The sequence below is a fragment of the Aythya fuligula genome, chromosome 3 (assembly GCF_009819795.1).
Source record: "Aythya fuligula isolate bAytFul2 chromosome 3, bAytFul2.pri, whole genome shotgun sequence".
In the NCBI taxonomy this organism is placed as follows: Eukaryota; Metazoa; Chordata; class Aves; order Anseriformes; family Anatidae; genus Aythya; species Aythya fuligula.
Window position 1 is genome coordinate 115750719 of NC_045561.1, and position 24186 is coordinate 115774904.

The 24186-nt window shown below is 47.0% G+C and overlaps 2 protein-coding genes and 8 non-coding genes across 10 annotated transcripts; 5 read left to right on the forward strand and 5 right to left on the reverse strand.

The window, feature by feature from the left end:
• Positions 1 to 1426: 1426 nt before the first annotated feature.
• Positions 1427 to 1873, reverse strand: LOC116487519 (gallinacin-10-like). Its single transcript, XM_032184516.1, has 2 exons — positions 1807 to 1873; positions 1427 to 1578 (listed from the first exon to the last, which is right to left on the reverse strand). Exons 1-2 carry the CDS (start codon positions 1862 to 1864, stop codon positions 1427 to 1429), a joined length of 210 nt encoding a protein of 69 aa, XP_032040407.1. The 5' UTR covers positions 1865 to 1873.
• Positions 1874 to 13073: 11200 nt separating this feature from the next.
• Positions 13074 to 13145, reverse strand: TRNAW-CCA. The gene has a single exon. It is a non-coding gene; the product is annotated as a tRNA-Trp (tRNA).
• Positions 13146 to 13770: 625 nt separating this feature from the next.
• On the forward strand, positions 13771 to 13842 carry TRNAW-CCA. The gene has a single exon. It is a non-coding gene; the product is annotated as a tRNA-Trp (tRNA).
• A 655-nt stretch (positions 13843 to 14497) lies between these two features.
• On the forward strand, positions 14498 to 14570 carry TRNAR-ACG. The gene has a single exon. It is a non-coding gene; the product is annotated as a tRNA-Arg (tRNA).
• Positions 14571 to 15400: 830 nt separating this feature from the next.
• TRNAR-ACG lies at positions 15401 to 15473 on the reverse strand. Its single transcript has one exon. It is a non-coding gene; the product is annotated as a tRNA-Arg (tRNA).
• A 439-nt stretch (positions 15474 to 15912) lies between these two features.
• TRNAR-ACG lies at positions 15913 to 15985 on the forward strand. Its single transcript has one exon. It is a non-coding gene; the product is annotated as a tRNA-Arg (tRNA).
• Positions 15986 to 16456: 471 nt separating this feature from the next.
• Positions 16457 to 16529, forward strand: TRNAR-ACG. The gene has a single exon. It is a non-coding gene; the product is annotated as a tRNA-Arg (tRNA).
• Positions 16530 to 17374: 845 nt separating this feature from the next.
• On the reverse strand, positions 17375 to 17447 carry TRNAR-ACG. Its single transcript has one exon. It is a non-coding gene; the product is annotated as a tRNA-Arg (tRNA).
• A 654-nt stretch (positions 17448 to 18101) lies between these two features.
• On the reverse strand, positions 18102 to 18173 carry TRNAW-CCA. The gene has a single exon. It is a non-coding gene; the product is annotated as a tRNA-Trp (tRNA).
• A 3749-nt stretch (positions 18174 to 21922) lies between these two features.
• LOC116487099 (gallinacin-11-like) lies at positions 21923 to 23937 on the forward strand. Its single transcript, XM_032183697.1, has 3 exons — positions 21923 to 21980; positions 22923 to 23051; positions 23810 to 23937. The coding sequence occupies exons 1-3, from the start codon at positions 21923 to 21925 to the stop codon at positions 23935 to 23937; spliced, it is 315 nt and encodes a 104-aa protein (XP_032039588.1).
• The last annotated feature ends 249 nt before the right edge of the window (positions 23938 to 24186 follow it).

Sequence of the window (24186 nt, forward strand, 5' to 3'; positions counted from 1 at the left end):
TGAATCAACCCAACTGTAAATCTAACAGCATGATAGATCTTTAATAGATATTAAAGACATTAATTAATATTAAGATATTTAATCCTGAACATTAGCATCCATTGATATCACAGATGGGATGTTCTTCCCAGAAAGAGAATTTCTGCAGAAAAATTACAGCTGAAACCAAACTCAGAAGGTCTTGTTCCTTTCCCAGCCCCAATTCTCCTTGGAGCAGACCTAACAGATGTTCTTACAGATATTCAGGGTTGGAAATCCCCCATCTGCTCTTACAAGTCTGTTTGATATCAGTAGAAAATGTTTCCTAAAGGGAACAAGCTTTCATGGAGACAAGAGGAATCAAATCATTCCTTTGTAAAACCAACTACTAGTTGGTTGCATCTGCACCATTTATTCTCCCAAATTCCTAAGTGAATTCCTTACTTATCACTGATGTCATGGCAGTGAACACATCCTAATATTGGTGTGACTTGGGTTCCTTGAAACCACTGAGCCTGTCATCTGAGCAAGCTTGTGCTAACCTAACAACTGAGGACCTCCATCTGCTGGGCAAATACTATGAAGCTCTTCCCTGGAGCCATCTCATCGCACTCTCCTCAGTTGCTGGGAACATTTAAACCCTGACAAGTCTGTAAATAACAGAATAAGGAACCCTGGAAATCTCAGGAAAATAAGGATCTGAGTCCCTAACTGTTTATTTTCTCAAAAGACACGGGAACCTTTCCTAATTTGCCACCGAATTCAGTCTGTGGGATAATTGCTGCAGTGGACAATGATCATCACATGGCAATGAATTAAACAAAACTGCTGTAAGAACTAAAATGCCCAAGGAGTATGTTTTATCCTAAGCTAAACTGCACTCCCCAAATGCATATTTAAAAGGATTTAAATCAGGGAAGCTCCAGACATTATTAGAAACTGGTCTCCAAAGTAAGAAGTGAAATATCCATGCAATTTTTCTCCACCTACCCACAAATTCACTGATCTTCACCTAAGAGGTGCAAAATTATGGGAAGAAGGAGAGATGGTTTTCTTATTTCAAATTAAATTTCTAGGTCTTTTTGTATATGAAAAGAACAGAGGGATGGAGGACACATTTTTCCCTCTGATAAGTGGAAGTACTGTGAGATATTTTCCTAATAAGCTCCTTTAAAAAGTATTTTTTTTCCCATTAAAATTCAAAATAAAAGAATGAATAAAAATAAAGTAAAAAATACTGAGTTATGGGAAATATTGGCTCTCCTGCACTTTTACCCTCATAAATATTTTCCATTAAAATTAACTATCTCCTTAAACACACATATATGTGGCCCCCCTAACTCCAAATTTCTCTCAAACAACTGCCCTGCAAGACCCACAGAAACTCACATCCTGCTCAAGGAAACAGGAGGAGAAATGGCAGGAGGAAAATGCCCCCCGACACCCCTCAGCCCTGCAGCACGTACTTGGAACAGCATTTCAGCAGCCCCCCGTGGCATGATCCCGAGGCAGCGAATGTGGGTGGGCATGCCCCGGCGCGGCAGAAATTCCCCTGGCTCCTGCACGCCGCCGTGTCCGCAAAAGGTGCATCAGCAGAACCTGTGAGAAGAGGAGGATGTTAAGATCTCAGGTTTTTGTTTAAAATGTTAAGGATAAATACGCAATAAATCATTCATTTGAAGGAGGAGATGATGAGCACAGATGTTCTTGGGATGCTGGACACCAGCCCAACAGCATCACATTTTGCCCATCGTTGCTTTTTCTTCTACGCACACTTTTCTGCTTGCATCCCCTTTCATTCTTGGTGGGATTTAGCTTGCATCTCACCTGGAGCAGCCTGGAAGAGGAGGAAGAGAACAGCAAAGAGCAGGTAAAGGATCCTCATGGCTCGGCTGTGGATTGCGTGCCCGTGCGAAGCTCCTCAAAGACCGACAAGGGATGAAGTTTGTCTGAGGAAGAGGCGAGGGAATGCAGCCGGTATTTATAGGGCCCGTGAAGAGGCTGTGAAATGTTGATGGCTGAGCCCTTCGTCAATCAGTAACTTCGCCCAGCCTCCTGGCAAGCAGTTTGGCTATCCCCCTTATCGCAGGCTGCAGTGAAATGTGCAGCAAAAATGTCGCAACCTGCAGCAGTGAATTTCCACTGCCCGTGTTGGCCGCTTGTGTAATGGGACCACCAACCAAGCCCCAGCAGGCTGCACCAATTCACTCGGCTTTTGCAAACCTGTTTGCACCAAAGGCACGGGGATGGGTCGTGCAGTGTCTTGGGAGTCGGGCAGTGCCAGAGCCCAGCCCCAGCACTGGCTCTGGGTCTGTCATTTGCTGGCTAGTCACGGAGCATTTTGTCTCCCCAACCCTGTAACTGGAAGAAAGCACAGGGAAATATTTGAGTTTTGATGTGGTTTTGCTTTTTTACAAGTTCCAAGGTGTCTGCAGAGAGCTGACACAAAGGTCTCTACCTCCTCTAGTTCCCACTCATATCCCACCTTGAGTGCCTTGCATTTTTACCAGATTTTGATGTCCTTTTTTGTTTCCCCTCTAATTGCCCCAAAATGTTGGGAGAATGGGCTGGATTCATAAGAGCTTCATGGCTGATACAGATGGGCTGGCTCTCCTTGGACTGAAGGGAAGGTGATTTCCAGATTCAAAGAGAAAAGGTAGCAGCAGATGGAGCCAGTGACTGATTCTGAGTTCCTGGAGGGCCTTTCAGGGTCTACCTTTAGCCCTGGCAAAGCTGAGTTTGCCGTATGAGAGGTGCAGATCTGACACTGACTTTTAAAATGCTGAGTTTTGGTGAAATGGGCAGACAGAAAACTCAGACTTGAAAGATCTTGGGCTTCACTTCAGAGCCTGATCCCAGGGGCTGTGAATTTTTTGAGAAACATCATTTAGGGGATCAAAGCACTGAAGCTTCTTCATGAAATCCTGGGCTTGTAGATGCCAAACTACTGCAGCAGCTTTGCAGCCACAGCCCCTACCCTTTGTCCATACACCGTCATGCATGAATAGGTTAATCCCCATCAACGCCCAGGCGTTCCTTCAGTTCCTACTTCTGGCATTCTGCTTCAGTGGTTTGCTTCCTTATTGCTTCATTTATTAGATTTAAGTGGAAGTTAATGGCACATTTGTTCTAAGAAGGATCAGCATGTTGAATACATTACTGATGCCTACGTTTAACCTACGTGCTAACTAGCAAGCTAAGAAGGTAGCAGCAAGGTGAGTTACCTGCAAACACAGAGAAGAGCAATAAGATAAACACTGATTTTGCTCTTTCAGCCATCAAATCTAATCACCAGGAACTGCCAAATACCCCAGAATGTTCTTTTTGCATACCACTGCCTTGGATATTAGCCCTTTTTGGCCAGCAACCCCTCCAGCTTTCCACGTTTCTACTGGAGAGGAGAGCAGGGGTCTGAGCTTTGCCACTCCTGTCTTTTCTCTTCCAGCAAGCTGTCAGTGGGTGAAGGACACTCTGTGATAACAGCTGAGAGGCAGACACCTGGCCTGTAACATAAACACGAAGAAACCAGCAAAATCCCACCCCCACTTTTATTTTTATTTATTTATATATATATTTTTAATGGGGAAGACCTGTTGAAATGTGGGTTTTCCCCCGTCTGTCTTGCATTTGGAGGGGCTGATAGCGTTGTGAGGTTTATGTTAGGGATGGGGGTTCATGTTAGGGATGAGTCAAGTTCCCCGCAGAGAAAATCAGGACGTGGCAGTGGGGAAGGTGGTGACAACTCTTTGCTGCCACGTGCAGCATTTGAACACGCTCCTCTTGCTTTCAGGGCTGCACCATTTCCCACCTGTGGAACAAGCTAAATCTATTACAGAGTCAAATGCTTAAAATCTCAGGGGTGCAAATTGCCAGAGTATTCATGGATCTAGCCGAAAATCCTTATTTCTTGCAGAAGGAAAGCAGCACTCCAGGAAAGCGAGCACCATTTTAAGCCTCGCCAGCACAGGCACAGCCTGCGAATGTCATTCAGGAGGAAAATTCCACCACTTTTGGCACCTAGCAAAAACAAAGACAGGTGCAAGCTGGTTGCTTAAAACCAGGCCAAACCTGTATAAAACGCCCGAAGAGCAGAACCATTTGTGCAGCAGGGACCTGGGGCTGGGACACGATGCTGTGAGAGCAGAGCTATGCCCTGAGGCAGTCAGGGCCAGGAAGGAGCCCCACAGAGATCTCTGTTGAACTTTAACTTCCCAACAGGAGCTGGGAACTCCAGGAGGTGCCTGCCCCAGAGGAATCAGTCTAGGCAAATAGTTCAAAGGGACTTCACTTAAAATCTTACAAAGGAATAATGCAATGCAAGTAGGACATGAAGAATTTGATGAAAATATTGGTAGCTAATGAGAGACAGGGAAGAAATGCAATACTCTAAAGACATTTAGTTTTGCCTTTGAGATCAGCAAAATGGTCAGATTAACCCAGCAGAAGTTCCTTCACCTCTGCTCCAGCAGTTAAGTGAAAAGGACTTGGTGCATCCTCAGATGGAGATCTCTGGATGCTCATTAAGGGAGCAATATCTCAGAAGGGTGCTCTCTCTATTTTGCTCCATTTACATATAGGTTTAAGTTTGTAAATCCATAAGGTATGGATGGATATTTAGGTTCAATCCAATTTTGTTGAATTTTGCCCTGGCAGCACAGCTTTTCAGAGACATCATTGCAAGTAAAATCGGAATTGTTGGGTGGGAACAGCCCTTGCAAACATCATCTTGTCCTGATAAAGGCTCGCACAGAGTGACTGAGTAGATTTTCCCCCCTTCTGCAAGGCAGGTATTTTTCTCCTCTTCTTCCTTCCTTGGTTGACAAACTACCTCCAGCTAAACGTGGTTCATAACAAGCACTGTATACAGCGTTGGTTGCTGTTTTCATCAGTGTTTCCTCTCAAGCACAGCTTAGAAGCTAATGACTAGTAAAATGTTGGGATGGGGGTTTTTTAGGGTCTAAGAACCATTGTGCTTTTGGGAGAGGTTATTGATAAAGAGGTACCTGTATTTGGGCAATGATAAGTCTTGATTTTGCCAATTTAACTATGAGTATGTATTTAAAACCACGCAGGCATGTGATTATTTAGAAAAGCATATATTTGCGTCCCACTAACACCAAGCTTATGCTAACACACACTTCAGTATTCTCCTTACATTCCTAATTACAGCACAAACCCTTACAGTACATGCAGAGTGATTTACGTTTGTAGTGCTTCATAGTCCATTGGTCAAAAGTGAAGTAAATTAATGCATTTTGATAATGCTTTGTTCTTTTTGACCTTTGAAGCTTCCAAGACTTAGAAAAAATGATAAAAGAACATCGACTGAGATCCTGTGTTCCTCTCATCACCATTGCTATGTGCACATAGGGCAATTTCAACCAACACACTAAGTTTTCCCTACTTCTGTAGCTGATTGTTCTACTTTTACAGTTTTCCGTTTCTACTTTTACAGTTTTTCAGGACGTTATTGTCAATCAAATTGACAGCTCTCTTCCTGGCAGTGTAGGTGACCTCAGGTGCAGGGTGCTAAGAGATTTTCACTCTGCATCTCTACCTGGATGCCTTTATAGGGATCTACATCCCTTCACACGTAGGCATATAACACATAGATAGGGGAAGGAGTAGCTCACACCGACCAGCCTGCAAATCCATGTATCATTATGACCACTGCCATGTCCATTTATTAACTTCCCATCCCGTGAGGTGCCTTTTGGGACCATCTTGCTAACGAATGATGAGAATGAGGACATGAGGTCTGGTGTAGCTTCATCCATATTAGTATAAACACTCTGCTCGATACACTTTGCTCTTGAGCAAAATACTCCCACATATAACTTATCAGTAGAGTATTTTATGCCACTTCACGTGGATAGATGGGTGCATATTCCTCATCCCCATCCCTGGCAGTGCCCAAGGCCAGGCTGGATGGGGCTGGGGGCAGCCTGGGCTGGGGTCAGGGGTCGTGCCCATGGCAGGGGGCTGAAACAAGGTAGGGTTTAAGGTCCCTGTCAGCCCAAACCATTCTATGATTTTATAATTCTGTAAAACTCAGAGCAAAGACCATGGGAATGGTCCTCTGTTAGAGAAATTCCTTAAACTTTCTAGAGGAAGAAAAGCATAGCAAAGAGAAAATAAAGAATCCTGATGGGTGAGAGACTTCCTAGCATCATCAAAAAGGCACAGATCTGAGGTGGGCAGAAGAGGCTGGAAGCCACCTGTGCACGTAAGGTTCAAGGACGCTGACGTGCTGAGGTCTGGGAACCTGGTCAATTATTATCTATTAGCAGCCTGGCTGCCCTTGTTTGCTTTGATCCCCGTTGCATACATCCTCATGTTGCAACTCCTACAGTGAGTCAGTCAAATAGACATGTACACGTTGGTGCTGAAAATTGGCATGGTGAATGCAGTGTCCTCTGTGCTTCTAAAGTCTGTGCAAAAGGGAGATTCCTGGAGGCGCTAAGGATCCTGTGTGGATGGTATCTTAAGAAGTAGCCCAAAAATATGAATGTTAAGAATTAGTGTGCATTTGACTAGAAAATGAAACACCAGAAGCATTTTCATTAGGCAGTGAGTGGTGTCTAAATTCTTCTCTCCATGCAGCACCACAGGACTGCTCCCCTGGTCTACCAGGAGGATTTCTGCTCATTTTTGCACCATTGTCATCAAAAAGAAAATCCATAGGATCTCTAGTTAGGGAGGAAGCTGCTAATGCTGTAGCCACAAGAATCAGCCACGTATATCAGATAGGTCAGCATGGCATCGACCTTCACCTGTATGTGTGGTTATTTTGGTGGGTAATAGACAAGCCTGTTGTGTCTGCCATGTCCAAAACCTCATTATAATCTGCTGAGGTGTGGCTAATACAGTCAGTGGAGCCTGGACAGTGATTCAGCTGACCTGTCTGTGTCTGTACTATCAGATTAAATAGTGTCAGGACATGAGCACTGAAACCTGATCATCCGTAATATTAAATTATTGGAACAGCCCTGACAGTTTTGACCTCTGCTAGCTCTCTGCCAAAAATTCCTGGGCTGTTTCAGTGATAGGTCTGGGCTAGGAGCCGTTCCAGCAGGCAGTCTGATGTGGTAACCTTGTTTTGGCAGCTAAGGCAGGTGCACGATACTATGGCCACACCACACCATAGGATCTCAGGACCTAGAAAAAGGTTCTGCTTACCTGTATAAGTAGTTTTCCAATCTGTATGTGCTACTAATTATATTTTGTGCTACTAATTATATTGACTCTTTATTTATATATATATATATTATCTACCAGTTGCAGAGTTTTAACAAGCTGCTCCAGCAGCCACTTCCCTTCTACCTACCCATAGTTCAGCTGTCTGCAACACCTCTTCGTTTAGCTGCTAGAAGTCTTCCCTGTGCTTTATTTGGGATTAATTAACTATCTTTCACGCAGATTGGCATCCTGATTAAATTATGCAGTTGCGCACCCTCTCCGTGCCTGTCTCTGCTTGGGTGCCACTGTCATGAAAGAAAAAAAAAAAAAAAAAGCACCTGATGAGGTGCTTGTGAGAGGCATCTAAATCCCATGCTGGAAGTCAAGTGTCTCAGGTCTCTGCCTCCCTTCTTTGGCACTGTGAAGGATCATTACCAATCTAACAGACAACAAATCCATGGATTTAGAAAAGCTGCCTTGAAGTATTATCCTTCAAGGAACAACGAAAACAAGCCACATGAAGGACTTCCTTAGATGAAGTATCTATGCACTTCACTTTACCTGGTTACTTCATTTCTAGCCCCCTGGAAAGCAGCTCCCATCTCCTGAGGTCAATGTCAGAGGCAAACCGTGGTTATGCAACCCATGACGTGATCAGGTGCATAATCAATGTCCAATTAACTAATCAGTGCATTGCACAAGGTGCATGGGGGCTGGATGCAGCGTTAGCTTTCCCCTCTCCAGGGGCCTGCATCTACTGGGGACAGGAACAGAAAGGGGAACACCTGCCTGGAGACCAGGCCCTCCATCCTTGTGCCTTCATCACCAAAACGTGTGCTTCTCAAATGCTGTCTTAAGATCTTTCTGTGCAAAGCGGTAGCCCAGGTGAAGCAAAGAGGGATTTTACCCCTGCTGCTGGTTGCATTATGCCTCTACGTGCTCTGGAAGTGCAGAGATGGACACATGGTGATGGCTGTGGTCAGGGGATAAGCAGCGAGTGCTGACTTGGGGAGGGTTTTCTGACACTGCAGCTAGTTTCAGTCACTTTCTTGCTGGAAATGTACACTTTGTGGGTTGAAAATAGCTCAGTACAGGACTATGCTATTTCTTAGAGGTTGGGAACAGGACCCTAACCATTTCCTTGATATCTGCTGTCTCTGTCCCTTACATATCTCCTGGAGATAGACACAGATCAGCATCTATCAGCCTCTGGGAGTGCCATGGAAATCTGCTCTCTGCCTCCTTCCTTCCTTCATCTCCCCATCCACGGATGCTGCTTCCCCACCACTTTGCCCTCTCTTTTTCTCCCTGCTCCTGCTTCCTCCCATAGGCCAAACCAACCTGACTTTCATCTCCTGAAGTTGGCAAAACACTCGAGACCATTTGCAGGGACTCAGCCCCATCACCAGGGTAGCTAAGAGGGGCACTTCCAGCCACATAAAGGTCTCTGCAGAGCCACCCAAAGCCCTGAGCATGACACACTCCCCTGAGCATGACTTTGCTGAGAAACCAAGCCTTCAGCAGCACCTCAACCCCCCGCCTAGGACGGGATTCCTCCTGGGTAATGAGCCCAGACGCCAGCAGGCGATGGATGACCTTTGGAAGGCCAGGGTTTGCTAGCAGCAGGCAGGGCTGCATTGCTCAAGAGCCCCCCCGTGCAGTTTGCACGCCCACATCTTTGCTAGGGGTGTACGGCACGGTTTCACCCACCCTCATCTCTGCCCCTTCAGAGGGGCACTGCACACAGCTTCGTGGGAGTTGGTACAAAGAGCACGCGTAGGTGTTTGGCTCTGGTATGGAATTACAGGAAAATTAATGCAAAAAAAAAAAACTGTCTCTTACAGAAAAAAAATAAAATGCAATGCCTCTTCACAGCCCCATGGATCACTGCTCCTCAGGTAGGACCTGCAAGGCAAAGTCCTCTGAGCTGCCTTTGCTCTTGCTCAGATCTGGATCTACCATGTGCATCATCTTTCCTCCTGTTTACTTTAATGCTTCACTGATGATGGCTCTGATATCGTCTGTTCCCTACCGAGCACACTGGCAAAGGTGGTAAGGAAGTATCTGAATAGTCTTCTGCTTTCCTTCACACATTGGTGAGGTCCATGGACATCTCCATCGTGCTAGCTGAATGAAGGCTGCTTGCTCCTGAGCTGGTAATTCTGAATTTGTTTTCTGAACGCCTCTTAAAGGTGAGCATAATAATGCAAGAAAGAGCACCTGAGAAAATAATAAATAGAAAGCTTCTGAAATTAAAAAGAATTGCTTTGTCATTTTGGCTGGTCATTTTGGAAATCCACGGAAAACAAGGCAGGTATTTCTGAGCAGCTAGAGCTGCAAAATCATCACGAATCCAGAAATTCAGCTGAATGCAGCATCCCTATGACCAGTGGTGGTTGGGTGAATGTTATGTTGAATGCTTTGGGCTGTGGCTCTTCCAATAACTCATCGTGGAAACAGGAGTCCTTGTGAATATGCCTGTTATCAAATGGGCAGAGAAACTTGGAAATCTTGGGGCACTGTGAGCAGGGGACAAACAAAAACATACAGGAAAGGATTATTTGGAACATCTTCATCCCCAGAGCTGAATGTGGCAACCAGCTCTTCCCCTTTGCAACTGAGCTTACTGTAAAGCATGAGACTTAAACCAGTATTTTATTTGGCCTGTTCAGGGAAAACAAGAGACCCAAAGCTTGGGATTTGGATTACTCCTCCATTGCTTCTCCATCAGTATTCAGATGCTAAGGAAAGAAGAGGCTTTAGAAGCTTTTAGTGACACTGTTCCCAGCAGTTGGCCTCCATCCAAAATCAGGAGGATCTTTGTCCTTGAAGAGGTCCAGCACAACAAAATTGACCAGACCTTGACCACTAACAGGGAGATTTGACCTTGCCCTCAACTCAAACGTGTGTCTTCAGTCAACAGAGCAGAGGGAAATGAAAATGAAACTTCAGCTTCCAGTGCAGTTATGGGGTTGTGATGGAAGTGAGCATAGCCCTGTGACAAAAAAGTGGCACAGATACTTATACAGGTGTAAAAAATCCTTGCTGCCTGACAATATATTTCAAGTTTCTACGCTATCATTTTCGCCAGACAAAGAAAATCCAGAGCTGAACCCAATCTAGTACTGGGAGCAGGGGTCCCAAGTCAGGAAAGTTGGACTCAGGCTTCACATACAACTCCAGCCAAGCTCGTTGAATATCAATATTTAAAGCAAACTGTTTTGTAATAGCAGACTTCAGTAGGAATGATCATGACTTTCTGAGAACTGGATTTGCATTGGAAAATGAAGATTTAACCTGAAACAGCATTTGGTATAAGGGTTTACATTTTTATAGAATATTTGTAAGCTTTTTTCCCATCAAATACTACCTCAAAGATTTCCTTGTTCATGCAAGCCGGAGAGCTTTAGCTAGAAAAATTCAAAGAGCCTTAATATTATTTAATAATTAAGTAATTAAGTAACCAATAATTCCTTTTCTTGCATGGGATACCTCAAGTTCTACTGCCTGATAAACTATCCCCTTGATTAAGCCTCATCACCAACCAACTCTTGCCTAAATAGTGACTCAGATCACTTTTATTTTTTAAACAAAGACTTTAAAAAGTCTTAAAAGCAGCCAGAATGTACAGGGTTTTGCATGTACAGGTTCCAGCTCTGCCACTCTCTCTATGGCATAGCTATATGCAGACCATCCACAGCTAGGTGCCATCTCCGCAGCCTTTGTGTGTTTTCCTTGCTCATTTGTTGTTGGAAGAGCCAAGGTCATAAACAGCAGTGAGGTAGCGACATCTGGAGGACAGCCACTAAGGAATTCTCACCCAACCCATCAGTGATGCATCAATAGCTTTGGGACATGGAGCAGGAGCCTTTAGGTCCAGGTTCGTCAGAAAAATGAGAATGGGAGTCACAGGAGGGTGCACACTCCAGGTTTTTGGCACAGGGATAGGAACAGTGGAGACACTCAGAAGGAGTTTGCCATCCTTGTTTCATCAGATACATGTGTCTTTTGCCTGTGGATGGGATTCCCAAATAATGTCAGTGCAGCCCCAGGGCTCTCTAGAGCTGTGATGCCAAGACGTGGGGTGGTTTAAGCCATAGGACTTTCTATTTTCCCTTCTGCCTCCATCCCCCAAGTCACCAAACAGAGTTTGCACAGCCCCAAAGCCTCACATTGTCCCCCTCTAAGAATAGATCTGGTGTTCACAAGAGGTTGGGAGGGGACACAACCAGGTAGAGGACCGAAACTAACCAAAGAGGCTTTCCATGCCATATAACATCATGCTCAGCAATAAAATTGGAAAAGATGGGCCTTAGGGGATAGCCATCTTTTACTCAGGAACTAGCTGGGCATCAGTCTACAGCAATGAGTGATTGTCTTGCTTCATTCCATTGTCTTTCTCTCTTCTTCCACTCTTTATTCAATTATTAAACATTTTTTTGTCTCAATCCACATTTTTTCTTGTTTTTACTCTTTCTTTCCTCTTCTTCCACCCTTTGGGGGCAGTAGGGAAGTGAGTGAATGGCTGTGCAGTGCTGCACTGCCTACCAGGGCTAACTCTTAATGCCTTTTTGGGACACCCCATCTGCCAGATTGCCTTGGATGGTCTTTCTCCCTGACTAAAAGGCATTTTGGTGTCTACACAAACTTTTGAAGATGTTAGTCCAGTATTACGTTCTGTCCAAAACACCAGGAACATTCCTGAGTTCATTAGGGATGTGAGCTCAAGACTGCTTTGTTAGGTGAATCCTACACTTGTGCTGTTCCCAGAGACCTTGGGGTCAATGTTCTTCTCTGTGTGCAGGACACACAACTGTCAGACTTCGCTTCCTGCTATATGCCTGATCCTGGCACAGACAGAGCAGCCTGGACCTGCTGTGGATGCTGGGGAAATTCCTGTTTTCATTTTCTCTCTACCCTTTGTTTTCTGTCTCAGGGCTCCTTTGTTTCTTTTCATTGTGTTCCCTGTTTATGCCTTTAAAAGTTCACTTTTAATGAGCCATTAAAAGAGTTCAGCTGTTTTTAATGAATTATAACTATGGGCGTGTTTTCCAACAGCTTCACGTCTTCTTTTTTTCCAGCCCTCTATCCAGGGCTTTTTTTCCAGCCCTTTGTCCACCTCATCAAGAAGTGCGTGGGGGACCAGGAGGAGAGTAAGCAGAGATTTGCCCTTCCTGATGACTAGTCCTAAATAGCTAGGTTTTGTTTCTTCACAGCCTGATGTTTCAAGAGTCAACAGAAAGACACCATCAGAAGAAAAACACAGTGGGGCAAGTCCAGTGACAGCCACCAAGGTGGTGGGGGACTTGGACACCTGACATATGGGGAGAAACAGGGAGAGTTGTTTTTTTTCACTGAAAAGATGGGAGGCAAAAAATATAAATTGCAGCCACAAGTCAGATTCCCATAAGGTGTCAAGGCCACAAATGCCAGTGCTGCAATGTTAACATGTCCTGCTAAGGATCAGGAGTCTGCATGCTGGGCTTGGGGGTGTTCAAGGAAAGGTTGGATGTGGTGCTTAGGGACATGGTTTAGTGGGTGACATTCGTGGTATGGGATGGTTGGACCAGGTGATCTTGGAGGGCTTTTCCAACCTTAATGATTCTGTGATTCTGTAATTCTTTTTGTAAATGCCCTCATCTGGAGGCAAATGCACTTGTCCTTGTGGAGGGTTATCAGGGCCAGGAGAAGCAGTGCCAAGACACGGCACCACAGCTGGGATGTCCAACAGATATAGGGCAAGGGAAGGCTGAAGCTACCCAAATACTTCCTAACACCTGGCCAGCAAGGATAGACCTCTGCCACGTTTCATTTGCTGCCCTCCACCAGGGCTGTGGGATATGGACCAGGAGGGCAAAACAAGCTGTCTGTGGGATGCCCAACCCAAATCACCACCCCACCGTGGTGGGACAGGCTGACCCCGGTGTGATTTGAACACACAGCCTTCTGATCTGGAGTCAGACGCGCTACCATTGCGCCACGAGGTCAGGGATGAGGGGTGTCCCCCTCAAACCTCATCCCATGCCTCTGGTTTTGTGGCCAAAGGATGCTCCTTTAGGGAAGGGGATTTTTGATCTGATGAAGGAGTGGGAGCATCATTGTCAGCTGATCTGTTAAACCTGGAAGGAGGGCTTTAAATGAGAAAGGAGATGAGAATATGACACGATCACTGCCCAGAGCATCCCTGTAGGGCCTCTCCCAGGAGAAATGTGGTGTCTCCTGCAGACCCAGTGGGGTAGCTCTGCTGCCGCCCCAATAAAGGCTGTCCCAGACCAACTGATCAGCAAGACAGGATCTTGTAACACCAACTTCTCTTCTCGCATACACCAAATAGGGTGAATGATGGCATCAAAGCCAGGTGACCCTGGACTCAGCCTACCCCGCAGCTCCTGGGAGCTCTGTGTACAGCCACCCAGCTCAGAGCCCTCACTTTTATTCCCATGCAAACTTCCTCCAGCAATTGGGGTTTCTCAGGACAGTGCAAGACCTATCAGAGAGGTAGGGGCAGCTTTTCAGAGGGATGTACGGGCACCCTGCCCATGGTCACCTCAGGGAGGACATCGACACCATCCCAACCTCATGATGAGCCAGGGAGCCCCAGCCCAGCACCCTGACCTCGTGGCGCAAGGGCAGCGCGTCTGACTCCAGATCAGAAGGTTGTGTGTTCGAATCACATCGGGGTCAGCCCTGGGCAATGCTCCTCACCCTCTCTATTGCCTCCGCTTTTAGGGATTCCTGCTTGGCCCAGGGGATGTCTCCCCTAACTCCTGGGCAACCCATGCTGGCCTGGCAGAGCAGCGTGGGGCAGCACCAGCAGGGCCGGGCACTTCTGAGGGGCTGAGGGCACTGTCCACAAGGAGGGCAGTGGGGAGAAGTGGTTTTATCCCAGTGCCTCCTCTTCACCAGGATTAAGGGGGAGGATGTGGGGACCTCTAGGCTTTACCTCAGAGACTCCATGAACAGCGTGGGGTCCCAAAAACTGTGTCCACACGCAGTAAGGGTGTAAAGACAGCTACGAAGAGTCCACAAGAATTTCCCAAGGGCAGATCTATCCTGGACAACGTGGCAGGTTTCTTTGAGAGGTGACTTCTGCAGCAGACAGGAGGGGACAGGGGAACCTCGATTCTCCTCACCTCGCACAGGATGGCCCCACAACGGCACAGCCTTGAAGCAGAACCATGAAGTGTCCAGACAGGGTCATGGACAGCAGCTGGGAGGCCAGCAGACATTCTTCCCTGCTTGGGATGATGCTGAGGGACCTGGTGATGGGCACTGAGGGGGTTTTACACCATGAGGGACACTGGTGGCCCAGAGGGGGCACAGGGCTGGCAAAGGGCTGGGGCCAGTGGCGCAATGGACAACGCGCCTGACTACGGATCAGGAGACTGCAGGTTCGACTCCTGCCTGGCTCAGCACTTTTACTCTGCTCGTGGTCCCCCTGCTCCATCCATCAGGGTCTTCCTCCTGCTGCCTCTCGTCCAGCCTCATAGGCTTCTTCTCTGCAGGGTATTGTTAATCCCTGTGATAGGGGCTTCGAAAAGCAGTTGTTAGGGGAAAGTTCAAAGAGGTGCAGAAAAATAGGGGAATGCATGAAGCTAGACTTGATCTCTGTTGTCTGTGCCTTGGACTGTGGAGGCTGGTGTTGGACGCAATGCCCCAGAATGGTCTCAGAACTGCTGGAAGGGATCAATAACACCTCATCTTGAGCTGGGGGCACTGCCCCATCTTAACTGCCCAACCCAGCATGGATTTGCCCTTCAGAGATGAAGGGACACGCTGCTGGCTCCTGTCCAAGTGGTTCTTCACCAGGACCCCGCATGTCCAGGGTTTTCGGACAGTCACCCAGCCTGCAGTACTGCATGGCATTGTCCCATCCCAGGTTCAGGACATCACAGTTGCCTTTGCTGAACTCCTTCTTACTGTCCAGGTCACTGTGAATGACAGTCGTCCCTGTTGGTGTCAGTCATGAGCTCATCCCACCCCATTCCTGAGTACATCAGTGAAGATGTTCAACGGCATCAGTGTCAGCATCCCACACTCCCAGAAAGTCACCTTTCTAGGCCTTAAGTGCCCTGAGGAGTGGTGGCTCTTGAAGCAGGTCGCACACTCACAGTTTTGACATGATAAGTTACAAGATGATGCTCCCATGGTACCGATGCCAGAGAGATGGGCAAAAAGCCTGAAGGACCTCAGGAGCAGAGCTGCCCCATTACACCTTCAGGACAGCCAGGCCTTCTCAGGGCGAGCCAGGCAGGAGTCGAACCTGCAGTCTCCTGATCCGTAGTCAGGCGCGTTGTCCATTGCGCCACTGGCCCTTGCCCCCAGCCCAAATTGGGCCCCCACCGTGCTTTCTGCACCACCTGGGTGTGTTGGTGGTGGGTGGAGGGAATTGGGGTCACTGCTCTTAACATCCCATTCCAGCATGGAGTTGGCCTTCAGAGGTGAAAGGACACACTGCTGGCTCCTGTCCAAGTTGTTCTTCTCCAGGGCCCTGTATGTCTGGGGATTTCAGTCACCCAGCCTGCAGTACTGCATGGCATTGTCCAATCTCAGTCCCTGACCATAACCCCTCAAACACAATGTCTCACCCTGTTTTCCAGGCTCCTCTTGCCCACAGTTACTCATCAGCCTTCAGCTAGCTTTCACTCAGCAGTGCTCCGTAGGGGCCAACTGGCTCTCCCTGAGCCCCATCCCTTCCCCAGCCCTCTGCAGATCCCCTGCAGGAATGGGGGTCCCAGGACCCCAGGAGGACCAGGGCCAGTGGCGCAATGGATAACGCGCCTGACTACGGATCAGGAGACTGCAGGTTCGACTCCTGCCTGGCTCGGCATTTTCCTTTTCTCTGTATCCTGGCCGTGATGATGGTGGCATGCACTGCTTTCTCCTTCGTGGTCTGCCTTCTCCTGGCTTTTCTCTCTTTTCTCTGGGCTTCTCCCCCACCACAAGAACAAGGGTAGAAAATGCAATGAAAATAAAAGGTTCGTGGGTTGAGATAAATAGAGGGAGATCACTCACCGATTACCATCCCAGGCAAAACAGATTCAGCACAAGGGAGATTAATGTAATTTAGTACTTACTGCTAACAGACTGGAGCAGTGAGAACTAAAAGCAAACTTTTAGGAGGACTCAGCACAGACACCACAACAGGATGGATGCTGCCCTCACCCTCAGAGGTGGGTAAGGCAAGGCCGTCGTGAGTGGGGATGGAAGTAGCCAGGAGGTGAGGTCTTCCCAATTCCCTCCACCCACCAACAGGCGGTGCAGAAAACGCGGTGGGGGTCCAATTTGGGCTGGCAAAGGGCCAGTGGCGCAATGGACAACGCGCCTGACTACGGATCAGGAGACTGCAGGTTCGACTCCTGCCTGGCTCGCCCTGAGAAGGCCTGGCTGTCCTGGAGGTGCAAGGGGGCAGCTCTGCTCCTGAGATCCTTCAGGCTTTTTGCCCATCTCTCTGGTGTAGGTACCATGGGAGCATCATCTTGTAACTTATCATGTCAAAGCTGTAAGTGCCATGTGCTTCAAGAGCCACCACTCCTCGGGGCGCTTTAGGCCTGGCAAAGTGATTTGCTGGTACTGTGGGCTGACAGAGTTTCTGCTGAGGTCTCTGAGGCTCTGTTTTCATCATGAGCTCCACTTTCCCACTGAGCACTGCTGAGCAAAAACTAGCTGAAGGCTAACGAGTAACTGTGGGCAAGGGGTGAGGGCTCTGATATCCTTGGGTGCTTGCATCCAGACCTGGTGGTGCAAGGGCAGCACACTGGCACCCAGGTGAGGCTGGTGGCTAAGTCACACCAGGGTTGGACTTGGGGTGTCCCTGCAGGCAGGTGGCCTCCCCATGCTCCCTGCGGGTCCCATCTGTGCTGCAGGCAGGACTTGGCAAGGCGCTGACAAATGCAGCAAGCCCGAGGTGAGCCAGAAAGGCAGATGGGGCCTGGAGCATGTCATCTACCAGAACAAAGTGTGTGCTGCGTCAGTTCAGCCTGAAGGGGAAGAGTTAAGGAGGGATCTTCATTTTACTGTGGGATTTGTTGTGGTGTCCCTTGGGCCCAGGTCTTCTCCTTTTGGGATGCCCAGCTCTGCCATAAGGGCCTGCAGGGCAGAAGGCCACCACGTTGCTCTTACCCTGCAGAGAAGAAGCCCACAAGGCTGGACAAGAGGCAGCAGGAGGAAGACTCTGATGGATGGAGCAGGGGGACCACGAGCAGAGTAAAAGTGCCGAGCCAGGCAGGAGTCGAACCTGCAGTCTCCTGATCCGTAGTCAGGCGCGTTGTCCATTGCGCCACTGGCCCCAGCCCTTTGCCAGCCCTGTGCCCCCTCTGGGCCACCCATGTCCCTCATGGTGTAAAACCTGCTCGGTGCCCATCACCAGGTCCCTCAGCATCACCCCAAGCAGGGAAGAATGTCTGCTGGCCCCCCAGCTGCTGTCCATGACCCTGTCTGGACACTTCATGGTTCTGCTTCAAGGCTGTGCCGTTGTGGGGCCATCCTGTGCGAGGTGAAGAGAATCAAGGTTCCCCTGTCCCCTCCTGTCTGCTGCAGAAATCACCTCTCAAAGAAACCTGCCACGTTGTCCAGGATGGGTCTGCCCTTGGGAAATTCTTGTGAACTCTTTGTAGCTGTCTTTACACCCTTACTGCGTGTGGACACAGTTTTTGGACCCCACGCTGTTCATGGAGTCTCTGAGGTAAAGCCTAGAGGTCCCCACATCCTCCCCCTTAATCCTGGTGAAGAGGAGGCACTGGGATAAAACCACTTCTCCCCACTGCCCTCCTTGTGGACAGTGCCCTCAGCCCCTCAGAAGTGCCCGGCCCTGCTGGTGCTGCCCCACGCTGCTCTGCCAGGCCAGCATGGGTTGCCCAGGAGTTAGGGGAGACATCTTCTGGGCCAAGCAGGAATCCCTAAAAGCGGAGGTAATAGAGAGGGTGAGGAGCATTGCCCAGGGCTGACCCCGATGTGATTCGAACACACAACCTTCTGATCTGGAGTCAGACGCGCTGCCCTTGCGCCACGAGGTCAGGGTGCTGGGCTGGGGCTCCCTGGCTCATCATGAGGTTGGGATGGTGTCGATGTCCTTCCTGAGGTGACCATGGGCAGAATGATCTGGTGGTGCCATGAACAATACCTGGCTGGGTTCAGGAGACTGCAAGGCTGACTCTTGCTTGTTTCGACCTAATATTTTGCCTACGACCTTGCCATGGTGGAAGTGGTGGGGATCCAGCTGTCCTGGTGTTCCTCTGGAAGTGGTGGGGAACCCAACCTGTGCTCTACCTCACTGCCTTTCGTTGTCATGCCTTCTGCCAACAATATGACCTTTTTCTATCAGAAAGCCATCAGGCATTTTTCTCAAAAATAGCAAGTGCAACATCCTTTTCACATGTCCTGTTTAATCTGAACCTCCTTCGGGACTGGATAGAGGCAGGGCAGCAGCACCTCTGTCTTTCCCAGCCCTGTACCTTTCCTCTTTCAAAGTGTGGTGTTTCCTGTTCAACCCATCTTTGTTTTGCACCACTTTCACCATTTCCCATCACTCTGCCTTCAGCCTAATGTCACAAATTCTGACATGTTTGCAGTCAGTTCTTACTTTCCAAGAACTCATGCTAACACCATTCAAACGAAATCTCTGACACAGCTACTAGTATTTATTTTTCTTTCTAAAGAAAATAAACCATTTGAGTGTAAAAGTTTTGATGCACTGCAGTATTTATCAGAGCTATTAAGAATGACCCATTTCAGTAAATCCTTGGTGAATGAGGATAAAATAATGAGAGAAAGGTCATAAAAGCAAATAAAAATGAATCCCAAATTTACTGGAATGTTATAAGTGATAGTTTAATAGACACATAAATTTTCTGCAATGGATATAGTTCTCTAACTATGCTTAAAGCAGTTTGCTTGACTTATACAGTCCATGAGCTTCTTGTCCACAGTGTGTATGTACTGTGTATAAATGCAGTAGACAAAGAATATTATTTTGGGGGAAAAGACCACTGTTGAATTTTATTGTATTTCTATTAGCAAGTAATCGTGGGGGAACAAATCCTAGCATTCTCATCTGGGCTAATCCTAGAATAATTAGGGTTGGAAAAGACCTCCAAGATCTAGTCCAAATGGTAGGGTACAAGTCTACATGGAAATGCTCTTATATAAAAAAATAAATAAATCTGAGCAAAACGCTGTCTGAAACCCTTCCTATCCAAGTTTTTGAAAATGAGATTTGTTTTTAAATGAAGTAACTGGCATCATGTGGTGACCATTTCCAACTGTGAAAGGTGTCATTGATTGGCAAGGCACAAAGTGCTAGGGGAACATCTGCTGGGGTGGGATTCTGCCTTAGACACCTGAATGTGCCTGCAAGGAAGGTGTCTACCTGTGCACTGAGCAGCATATCTCCCATTATTACTGTAGTTACATGGTTTTATGAAATTGTATGCTATATAAAGTTATATAAAGCTATAACGAGTGCAGATTCTAGTTGTATATTTGTCCTGAACGTGGGGAACTCACTCCATCAAGCTCGGTGTTTGAAACCAAACCTCTTCCCTGCTCTCCAGACCTATTATCAGATGTTTCCTCTAAATTAGCAACGCAGAAGGCAGAGAAAGGAGGCGTGGAGCTGCCCGTCAGCCTGAGCAAGCCCTACCCAGGACCTTTTCCATCCCTTCCCACTCAAGCCTCCCACAAGAGGGAGCCATGAGCTAGCTCATGGACTGCACTAGCCACAGAGCCAGGCAGGAGATGCTTTTTGCTCAGTGAACGAGCATCCTTCCCCAGGCCAGGCTGGAAATTCAGCTTATTTTTCCAAATATTTTACCAAAATTAATTTAGTAACAAATCCAAAGAGGATTTTTTTTTTTTCCCCCAGGATAAAAATTATGGTCATAATTTGAAGGGGATCATGATTGTACAAAAGCTTATAGCCTGAGAGTGAGCACATTCACATGCAATGGGTAGATGTGATAGGGAAGGATTTTGAATGTTAGAAAAGTACTCCTCTTCCAGCAGGTGATTAACACACTTGAGGTATTGTATCTCTCCTTCATGTCCCATGGGAAAAAAATAAAGTAAAACAATAATAAAATAAAATAAAATAAAATAAAATAAAATAAAATAAAATAAAATAAAATAAAATAAAATAAAATAAAATAAAGGTAAATGCTTCTATTCCTTAATTAAGCAGAACATTGACTTTTTTTTTTTTTTTTTTCCAATTTAAAAAAAAATTTGCAAACTGGAAGTCTGTATTCCAGTTCCAGCCTGATGAAATACAATGTTGGATCTTGTCTGAGAGCTGAGATGTTCCCTTCCACTAGAATCCAAGACAGCTGACGTTTCCCCATCAGTGCCTTGTTTCATCCATTTCTCTCTGCAAGGGACCCAGACAGACCTCCTGCCACATGGCTGCCCGGGAGACCCAATGGCGCCTGCAAATCGGAACTGAAAAGCTAAGAAAGAAGCCAGAAAGGCAGAGAACAATGCATGTTAACGGAGGGGAAGGCTGCTATTGTTGACATCGAGGCTGCTGGGTCAGAACAACATCCATAAATATCACGTACAGGCTCAAGTAGGTGGCACTGTTTTATAAAATAAACCAAACTAAACCAAACCAAACCAAAATAAAACAAAACAAAACAAAACACACATTTCATTTGTCAACAGAAAAAAGACAAAGCATTTCCTCAGGGCACCTTAGAGCAGTCAGTGGGCAAACAGCCTGGCATATGGGCATCCCTAAAACACTAGGTGCTGGGGAAGGGACCAGCACAAGCATGCTGGGTTGAACAGCTTCAGCAATAGCTACAGCATCCTGTGGTGCTGACCACTTCCAACACATCAAGATTTTGCTTTGGACTTGAGGAAGCAATGCCTGAGAGAACAGTGGTACACGCTGACTCCTCCCTGGGAAGACTTTTTGCCATTTTCTGCATGATTTCACCTAAATGCATCATAAAACCAAACGGGCTTTGCCGAGAAAGGCTGCTGCATTCTGACTGACACGTTTTCCATATGATGCTCAACACTTCCAGGTTGAATCCAAGTGTAAACCCCCGAACCTTAACTAATCTGCAGCTTTCCTTACCGACCTGCTGCTCTACCTCTGAGGTGTAAGTTCTCCTCAGTTCTTCTACATTCTGCTGGAGTTCAAGTGCCTGCTCCAAGTGAAATAAGAGTGGAGATGGGAAATGACCTGTGATGTGTGCTAGCTTGACCTGGATGGGTTAACTCACCATCTGGGTGTTTTCGAAGGTGTCTGAGAGCAAAACGAGCAAGCACAGGATCCAGGAGACATCATTATCTGTCAAGATCTTCACTTTCTTGTGCATTTCACCATTTTTCACATCTTCAGATTGCTCTGCTCATCTTGATTTTCCAGGATTTCCAAGACAAACCAGGGACGGTGCAAGGCAACCACCGTTGCTGTTTCAAGGAAAGGGTTCAAGATGTCCCGAATGAGTTAGGAGACTAGGAGAATATTAAATAGTGCACAACTATATGTAGGTGCTTACATCTCGGTGTCTTAATCTATGGGAGGTGTAGCTACCTCTCGGCTTGCTTTTGTGCCCCTCTGCCATTGTTCGGGTTTAGCAGCGTGCAGCGGTCAAGCTGTACTTGTGGCTCCGTGGCCCGCCTTCTACCCTCACCACTGCCAAGGTCCCTGGACAGCCAGCTCTGTTCCCACAGCCCTATAAAGCAGGAGTGCTCCCTCCTGCCCTGCTCCACATTTCTGGTGCTGTGGTCCTGTCCCCTGCAGCTGGGACCTTCTACCATGAAGCTCTTCTCCTGCCTCGTGGCTGTTCTCCTCTTCCTCTTCCAGGCTGCTCCAGGTAAGGGGCAAGACTCAGGTGGGGTTTGCATTTACGAGGTCAGAGTCTTGTTGCTGCTCCTTTTAGAGATGTTCCCTATTTCTTAGTCCTGGAACTGAAGGGAAAGATGAAGCCAAAGTGACCAGATACCAAACCAGAATTTTCTGATGGAAGGCACGGGTTAAACCACAACGGGGTTGCTGGCTTTTCAAAACTTCTTGAAGTTTCTTTATGGCGTTTGGTGGAACAGCTGAAAGAAGGCATCATGGAAATGATCTGTCTCTTCATAACCCAGGGTCACAAGTCCTCTCCTTTATGTACCGTAGGAAAGGGATAGAAGCATTATCTTGTATTACTCAGGTTGAACTACACCAGAGAAGTTTGTGTTGGCTCTGTGAATATGCTGGCTCCCCTTCCTCAGCCCTTCTGTTGCACCAATTCATTTACTGATTGTGCTTTTAGCCTAACTTCTTTTCATATTGAAGGAAATTCCCCCTTCTTGGGGTAAAGCTTTCAAAAAAAAAAAAAGGAAGGAACTGGGCAAATCTGCTGTCCCTTGCAACTGGACCAGATCCCAACACTGGGTGTTGTGTAAGGTGTAGGTACATCTCAGGGCATACAAGCACCTTGCTGTCCCTTCCACAACCAGCCTGCAGCACTGCAGTCCCAGAACTAAGGGGCATCTGAAGGCTGAGCTGTCCCTACTCACTACAGGGATAGGATATGATCAAGGTCAGGATATGATCAGAAACAACAGCTATCTTTTTCGCTGGTTGTACAAAGGCCTTCCTTGGAATCCTGTGAGGTCCACGAGGCTTCTCAGAAATTTTAGAGAATCTGTCTTGTGCTTTTGGGGTATTTGTATCAGACCCCTAATAGGGGTCCATGGGGTTTCAGCAGGAGGAAGACCATGTGAGATGGCCTGATCCTGCAGCACAACTGGGAATGCCGTTCTTCCCGTAGGTCTCGGCTTGCCCAAAGACACCTTACGTTGTGTTCGCTACCATGGTTTCTGCTTCCAACCAAAAGCCTGCCCACCGCCGTTTGCTGCATTTGGAACTTGCTCTCAACGTCAGAAAACCTGCTGCATAGGTAGGTGTGGAAACCCTGCCTGGGCAGGCAGCATTTGGAGAGGAAATTAGCTGGGGGCCATCTGACTGCATCCACACAGCTGGGTTTAACAGGCCCCAGCTGACCTCTTCTGTGTAATTTTCTCTAATCCTTTCTGGACTTGCTTATTTTGGAGCCCCTCGTTAGTCAATGAATATCATTACGTCTATACATGCTTTATATCCAGCTGTGCTGGTCTGACCTAAAGTTCATCCAGCATCCTGTATCTGACCATGGCCAGAGGTGGATGCTCCTCTACAGTTAGTTTGTGTGGCTGCAAAATGAGAATAATGAGCACCACAAGGGTATAATTACACTTTCCCATTCTTTCTCCTGTCTTTTGTGAATTTGCAGCTCAGGACTTTTAGATCTAGGCACCCTCATGTTTAGAAGTCCTTACTGGATTTCTTCTCTTAAATTACAAATTTCTTCTGTATGTTCTAAAACCTCTTCCTTCCTGATTTTATTCTGTACCACAAATGGAACAAATAGTCATTCTGCAGCCATCTTCTTCATAAGTTTTTAATATCCCTCCTTCAGTTGTTTCTATTCCCAGTTGGTAGATCACAGATTCCTCTTCTTTCAGACATGCTCTGATTAACCCCATAGTCCTTTGTGTCTTTACGTTTGAAGACACAGGAACCAGAACCTTGTGATTCTCTCCATATATGAGTGTGCCAGTTGTTCACATAGTGATGCAATTATGTTTTCTGTTTTGACTTAAATCCTTTTCATTCCAGACACTACATCAAACCTCCATACTTGTCAAGAAGAAGGGGGCCATTGCGTACCTCCGAAAATCAAATGTCTGCGAGGGCAACTGGGACTTTGCCCTCGCAAAGGATGGAAGTGCTGCAAAGAGATGTAATAAAGACCTCACAGAACTGCAGAAAACCACAGAAATGCATGGACAAGAAAACAAACAAGCTTTCTTCCTGGTGTTATAGAAAAGCTGTCTGGCTTTCTCAACATATGAAGTGTATAATTACTTACAGGCAACGTGTTTTTTTAATCTATATAACGAAGGCAATAAATATTAAACAAAGAGTGTAACAGTCACATAAATGCTCAGAAAGAGGCAGAACATCTCTGCCTTACACCCACGCAGAGAAATCCA

Bases quoted from the DNA above. Each gene is read 5' to 3' on its own strand.
- LOC116487099 (XM_032183697.1), top strand. From the start codon at position 21,923: ATGAAGCTCTTCTCCTGCCTCGTGGCTGTTCTCCTCTTCCTCTTCCAG. The intron at 21,981-22,922 runs GTAAGGGGCAAG...TTCTTCCCGTAG, and splicing joins CCTCTTCCAGGCTGCTCCAG to GTCTCGGCTTGCCCAAAGAC. The intron at 23,052-23,809 runs GTAGGTGTGGAA...TTTTCATTCCAG, and splicing joins TCAGAAAACCTGCTGCATAG to ACACTACATCAAACCTCCAT.
- LOC116487519 (XM_032184516.1), bottom strand. From the start codon at position 1,864: ATGAGGATCCTTTACCTGCTCTTTGCTGTTCTCTTCCTCCTCTTCCAG. The intron at 1,579-1,806 runs GTGAGATGCAAG...CTCTTCTCACAG, and splicing joins CCTCTTCCAGGCTGCTCCAG to GTTCTGCTGATGCACCTTTT.